Source organism: Aptenodytes forsteri, unplaced genomic scaffold (assembly GCF_000699145.1).
Source record: "Aptenodytes forsteri isolate BGI_AS27 unplaced genomic scaffold, ASM69914v1 Scaffold212, whole genome shotgun sequence".
In the NCBI taxonomy this organism is placed as follows: Eukaryota; Metazoa; Chordata; class Aves; order Sphenisciformes; family Spheniscidae; genus Aptenodytes; species Aptenodytes forsteri.
Window position 1 is genome coordinate 1992621 of NW_008795487.1, and position 7308 is coordinate 1999928.

The window sequence follows — 7308 nt, forward strand, 5'->3', positions numbered from 1 at the left end:
TAAAGCATAAAATACATTCAGAAGCATTTAATTCACAGGGCTGTTCTTGACTACAGCAACCCTAAGATGAAGTAAATTTATCAGAGTTTTTCTGCTCAGATTTGTCGACAAGTCTTTTTCAGCAAGCGTGGCTACTTCTGTACTTTTGAGGCAAAACAGAAATCCTGCCTACAACAAAATGTATTTCCTCTCCTTGTGTTGATGTGTTTTAGAGTAAAAGCCAACTTAATCAGAGCAGCTCTGTCTTTAAATGGGAGGAAAAAACAAGTTCCTCAAGTTTTGCTCTCCTCTGGAAGATGAACGTCAAACACACACCGAATTAACAGTTCATACAGCTACTGAAGAAGTGGAACAGATTTCAGTAGTGTTAAATATAGCTCTTCACATACTACAAAAAAGTTGTTCATGTATTTATTTGGAAGACACAGAAAGAAACCATGTGCTAACAGGGGTGGTAGAGAGATCCCTGGTCTTTCTGAAAGCTGACAACTAGCACAATCTTCTCTGAAATCCAAGTGGGAGGACAGCAAGGGCACTTGAAACAGAAAGGTGGTAGCACTCTTCCCTGCTCATATGAAGGCAATCGGTACCTCAGTGGACACATCAAGGCTGCACCATCATCCACCATTGTTCTCCATGCGTAACACAGCCGCATCCTAGGCTCTCTGCAGCACTACGCAATCTAAAGCTAATGGCAGCACTGCTGCTTGGGGAGTCATGGCTCCATATGGGATAGAGATGTTAAAAGCAATGAGCAGCACCGCTTTTCACAAGGAAATTCACAGGTCCTGAGAGGTCTGGGGCTCACAGTACTCTTGACTGCCTCCTGCAAGCAGCAGTCAGGTAGCCCAGAAGACTCAGTGGAAACAGCCCCCTGTGGGCTTTATCACAGAATATGGCGCTCACAAGAAGCCACAAGTGATTAACACCAGAGGCAAACAGCTGGCAGCGTTTCAGTAGGAGCCTGGTTAGGGTGAAGCAATTCTGAGGCTGGCCACTTGCTCCCCCACACACACCTACTTCTTGTTGGCGTTCTCTGCTAACCTGGAGGAGGGCAAGGGCTCTGAAACACATACTCCAGCCACACCTTCAGCTGCAATCCTGCTTTGTCAGCAGGCTGCACTCTAAACAAAAGCCCAAACCATCATTAAAAAAAAAAAAACAAACCACAAAACAAAACACAAAAAACTCACTCTCTCCCCATGACAGTTGACATTACATCAAATATAAAACTCAGCATTTTTTTTAAACAGCTGTTATTCTCCAAACAGTCACTTCTCCATATAAACCATCTGTCCAAAACTTTTGAGGATGTACTGTTACACTGAGCTACATTATCTTTTTCCCCTCCTAAACAGACCCATTTTGTAACGTCATGCTTCTGAAGCAGCAACATCCACCAGAGCAACAACTAGAACCTGTCTTCCCACAGAGCACTTGGATAATTCCACCACAAGTTTACCCCAGTGCTTGCTTCAAAAGGCATTCATGGATGCCTGGGAAACTGGATAGCCACAGTCACTCCACAGGAGAGGAAGAGGTTGAACCTTGTTCCCCTGAAGTTAGGCAAGAGCCCTTGTCAGAACAGATTCCTTATTTCCAGTCTTTTCTGGCAGCTTTGTGAATCAAAGTCTTTATTCCCCTTGCTGTTATTGTAAGTAGCCATACCAAAACATTTCACTAAATCTGAAATGAAAGCCTGTGCTCATCATTCTGGAGGAAGAGGAGAGCAAGAGAAAGGTAAGGAAAAAATCATCTTATTATTTCATATAATAATTGACTAAAGTGAAGCATTAATTCAAATTAAATTATTATTTCTGTTTTCTTAGCTTAAACATTAAAGCAAAGACAACTTTCTTTATCCCTTAGGCATGGCCTTCTGCTTCACTTCATTTCAACCAGGCAGATTCTGCAATTTAGAAAGAAAATACAAAGTGGTACAATACCTTAACTGTTATAAAAATAACCACAGACAGTGAGGCCAAGACAGCTTGCTGACAGCCAGAACAAGTCCAAGTATATTATCTGCGTCATATTTGGAAACTAAGTATTCTGTCTATTTTCAAAGGACAATGCATGACTGCATGAAACCCCTCACTCGTAGAGAGGTACAGTTATAGGTACTTCACAGCTACGGGAATAACAGTCTATTCACTTCATTTATGACATAAGTTATGGGTTCTAATCAGCTATGAAGACTAAAATACAAATATACAGTTTGCTTCTACAGTATTGCATGACATTAAGTATTTTTCCAAAAGAAAATAAGTTAAAATTGGGTAACTGAGCAACAATTTAAGGATTTTTTTGTTTTGTTGTTTTCTTTTAAAAAACAAACAACCCACAGAGGCAGTCTTCTGAACAGCCTCCCCGCTCCCAGCCTCATGCACCCTCCTGAGCACAAACATTAGAAACAGCAAGAAGCAATTGCTGCTTCAGAAGCATGATTTTACAAAACGGATCTGAATGCATTTCAGCTGTAATCAGTAGCCAAACAGCAAATGCGAAAACACAGCAACAGTATTTGATCAGCTAGAGCTATGGATGGCCGGTAGCCTAAAAGCCAGATGAAGAATCATGGTTCTGGGCCACATCGATTGCACAACAGTGGAACTGGAAGACCGAACATTAAAGCATCACAGCACATCTTCCCCTTATACCTGAAGGGTTACCATTATGCAGACATTTATCAGACAAATCTGCACGGTGTGTATATAACAAGACACGGTTGAGACATTATTACTTAAGATGAAGAATCACAGGTTCATGATTATTGTATAAAATGTCACATTCTACCCCTTTTAGATCAGTTTTCAGAAACCTAGGCAGATCAAAGCAATCTGGGACGTGTACAAATATACTAGCTAGTCTAAAAGCAAAGAATTTGAATTTTTTTCCTGAAGAAACATCTCAGTTTCTGGAGCAGGTCAGACTTAATAAGGTCTACTACCTGAGCCTAAAACAAAACCCATACAGATTGCTCGCTGAGCACCTCAGAGCTCTAATCAAATAGTGGCAGTAAGCTTCAAGAGAGCAGGACAGGTCATGCAAAGCACATCATGTTATGATGTTAACTCTAGTAGAGATACAGTCTTATCCAAGACAGATGACATCAGATTTCCAGCACAAAGGTTAAATGCAGGACTCTCAGAAAGAACCCTGTGGGGTCAGAAATAGCTATTAATGATTTTGCTGACAACAGAATCAAACACCAGTTATCATATGAGATGTCTTTCAAGCCTAATAATAAAACCTATTTTTTTAAATTTCCTAAAAAGAAACTGAATATTAGGACATGCCCATTTAGGGCCTCCCCTTGGCTTGCAGCATGCAGCAACACCAGTAAAATTTCTAGTGTGGCCACAGTTATATTGGAAAAAGGTGATTTCTGTGGGTACCTATATGCCTTTCTATAGAAAAAGGTTACATGAATACTGATCACATCTTCACACTCAGATTAAAACAAGCTCGTGTCAACATTGCTGTAGTTGGAAACAGGTGAGCCCTGTTAGTACCTGAATGTAGCATCTAGTCTGGTAGAGCTAAATGTGAAAAAGGATATCAGAGCTGTCACAACCCCCGTCACTGCTCCCATCATGAAAGAACCACTGAATATTCCCAGGAAAACACCAACAGACTTGAAAAACGCTGCTGCATCAAAAGCATGGGTATTTTCACCTGTTGGCTGGTAGGCAACTATAGATCTAGAAAGAAAGTAACACAATGAGAAATTAGAAGTAGCATCAGAAAAGTTTTATTCCATAACAGCAACACCTGAACAACAGAAGAGACAATCCCATACTGAAGGCAAATCTGCATTTCTGGTGTATGTATCCATAAGGGATCTTGGCAAATGTTTGCAATGTTTATTAATTCAGTTCAAGACGATCCATTTAAATTCAAAATAACATTTCTCAGAAAAAGCATTTATTTTAGACAAATACCAAAAGCAATTAAGTAATTTCAGAGTAGAAATTCAAGTAGTTACTTACGACGATAATACAATGGCAACAGCGTCATTCAACACGCTCTCCCCAAACAGAAGGGCATAGAGATCGACATCAGCATGCAGCTCGTTAAATATTGCTAGCACGGTAACTACAGAAAGAAAAGAGAAAAACCACACTGGCTGACTTCAGGAACGACTGCGTGAGCTGACGGAGCAGACTTCCCAGTTTGCCTAAAGCAACAAAACCCTGAACTGAAGTACAGGAACTGAAGTACAGGATCAAAATTAAACTGGGAAACAGACTAGTCATGTTTATCCATAGGTAAGCAATTCCACCATCAGTTTTAGGGCAGCTCCATCAGGAGGTGGCTTTGTCGTCCTCCCACCTGCACAGTGTTTATAGGAAAGCCCCCATGATCAAGGGGCATGGGGCAGACAAAGCACTTCTACCAGAGCCCTGATATTTTTTGTAGAACATGTTCCGTATAAGGTAATCAACAAAACGTTGTGCAGCTCTTGCTACTTTTAAAGGCTGTATGGATTGTTGACATGGCTTTATTATTTCAGCCACTGTAAAATAGTGCTAATAATCCTAAGTGTTCCCCAAAGCATACACTATGCCACAGGAGTGTGCGTTTGCACAGAATTTGAAAAGGGCAAGACTGCTAAATATTTATAACCATCCTTTCAAGAAACTTCAGCCTGAGATGAAAGACCACGATCTTCAAGATGTTCCCACATATGAGCTTCAAAAAAAAAAATCACATGGTGATTTTTTTTTTTTGCATAAATTGTGTGCAACTACCAGCTGTTCAAAGCTCAGCTCAATCGCAGGAGCTACTTCCCATTTTCGCACGAATCACCACTGAGCACCTCAAATAAGCTGTTTTAAATGTCAAGCTTCATACTTCACCACTCCCTACCCTGGCCCCTATTACACACCAGCTCTCCAGACTGACCTGTCAAGCAGAGACACCTATGTGAGCCTGCTGGACTTTGAAGGATGACTAGATTATTTAGGCAAAAGCTCAAATTACTTTGCCAGAAGAACATTCTTCTGCTTAAACTTTTAAAACATGAAGTTCATTTGAAGGAGAAAAAAAAAAAATTCCCCACACCTAAAAAGCCTAAAAGCCTCAAATATTGCTCTTAAATTATCCAATGTCCCAAGAAACCTAGCTAAAGGAGGAAGTCCCACTATCCAGATAGTGTAATAGTTTCATCTATTTGCAGTCTTAAACTTGATGCACACTAAACAAAATCCTACTGGGGAAAAAAAAAAAACATTTAAAGTATTTGAACAGGAAAGTTACATTTTTCCCCAAACATACCATCACATCATACCAGTCCAGCACCAAACTGACACAGAGCAGCTTTCACAACACTAAGAATTTGCATGCATTTCAGAGAAGAGGATCAGAGATACTAGCATAACGTAGCTGAAAAAAAAAGTGCTGTTAATATCTTCGTGCTATGCAGCCAACAATCCTAGCAATAGGATTATTTTGGAAGGTTATTAAAAAATGTTCAGCAAGCTACCTGGATCAGTGGCAGATATTATCGCTCCAAAGAGGAGGCAGTCTGTATAATAGAATTTATCAGAGAGCTGACCCACCAACTTCATTAGTTTCACAACCCCATACATGAGATTCCTGAAGAGAAAGAGGATAAAACAGTCCAAGTCAAACAAGTTGGTGCATTTCAGACAGGCAAAGGAAAAGCACAAGCAACAATATTTCAGGCGGGCTTGGTTATGCTACAGCTCTGTGGGACACTGCCGCAGTTTAACACTAAGCTCTCAAAATTAATTTTCCTCTTTTCCCTATGAAATGAGTCAAGTGATATATGATCCAGAATATATCATTTAAAACTAGTAAGCGAAGCATGAAATCTGTTCACACAACTAGTACACAGAATCTACAGCTTGTTTCCTTTTTCCACCAAAGGGAACATTTTCCCACTCAAAATTCCCATCAGTATTGCTTCTCCCAACACAGTTCATAGGCCAAAAGCTCTGAGCTAAGAATAGCCTTCAAAGTATTTCTCTAGTGAAATTCTTTGAGAGACAAACCACGGTCACCTATGCAATTCAGGATTTCTGTGTTTCAGAATATCCATACACCAGACACAGTAATATTAGCAGCATAAGAGATCGTATGCAAGTAAACCAACGTGACTAGCTATCTTAAACTAAATGTGTGTGTGCACGTACACATAAAATTATATATATACACACATGCAAAAAGAGAAAGAGAGAGCACATGCATGCATGTGGGCAATGAAAGGGACATCTCTAAAAGTTTCATAGCTAAAATTCTATTACAAGTAGTGTTTGTAATTCAAGTTAAAGTCAATTCCAGTAAGAGTCTAAGAAAGTTTTGTTTTGGACTGGACCATTACATCAAAAACTCAACGCCACTCTTCAGTACTGTGGACTTGTCAAGTGATTCAAACTTGACAATATCATTTCAAGCGACAGTATTGTTTAGAAGTGGGATAAATCTCAGCAAAAGTTACATTTGCATTTTGTCTGGAGGATACACAAATAAAATCCTCAAACAAACAAATTACAAAATTGAGGAAGGCTCAATATACACTTTATCAACTTAAACTTTAGTATAGAAAGGAACTGATATCACAGAGTTCACTTACCCAATAATAAAACAAGAGACTGCTGTTCCTAAAAAGGCGTAAGCCAAAATGGACCCCAAATTCCTGAAAAAGTGTCTCTGCATAGGAAAAAGAGGTTTATATACTTATTTAAAACAAGTTATATCACCTGTTCAAAAACATATAGCGCGCTACTACACTTGCATTAATACACAGAAACAGCCCTCCATTTCAGAGAAATGCTTCCGTTACTCCAGTGTAAATTCTGTCCAACTTCAATAAATTGAATAAACCAAATCTGAACCATGTATTAAATCCTACATGGAGCTTATTGACAGGAAGCTTTCCGCACAGATGTTTTCATAAGAGATGTAAAAGTTAGCTGCAAAACTGAAAAACAGGACCAATTCATGGTATCTTCAAGCGAGAAGAATCTGGGCCCTTCTGCCATTCAGTGTCTGGCACATCCCCACCAGGATTCAGATTTGGGTCCACTTCTCAGCATAATTTACTGCATTTTGGATATTTGAGAAGGACCAAAGCAATTCATAACAGGACATCTTTTAATTTAAATTAAATCAATGTTAACCTCTGGCGACGTTCAAAGGAAAACCAATCAGCAAGATTAAATAGAGTTTAATGTGTTTATAGCAACAAGTACATGTATTTTCTCTTAAAACAATATGACCTAACCATCTATGGAGGATATGAGATTTTTCTTACTGACATAAAAAAAAAAAAATGCTTGA

The 7308-nt window shown here is 39.3% G+C and overlaps 1 protein-coding gene across 1 annotated transcript in view; it reads right to left on the reverse strand.

Annotated features, from left to right (window-relative positions):
* Positions 1-7308, reverse strand: part of SLC9A7 (solute carrier family 9 member A7) — a 100882-nt gene that overhangs the window by 35889 nt on the left and 57685 nt on the right. The window contains exons 4-8 of the mRNA XM_009281373.2: positions 6602-6678; positions 5489-5601; positions 3993-4098; positions 3575-3704; positions 1710-1713 (exon numbers count right to left, since the gene is read on the reverse strand). Of these exons, the coding sequence (XP_009279648.1) occupies positions 1710-1713; positions 3575-3704; positions 3993-4098; positions 5489-5601; positions 6602-6678 (430 nt within the window). The remainder of the gene's footprint in view (positions 1-1709; positions 1714-3574; positions 3705-3992; positions 4099-5488; positions 5602-6601; positions 6679-7308) is intronic.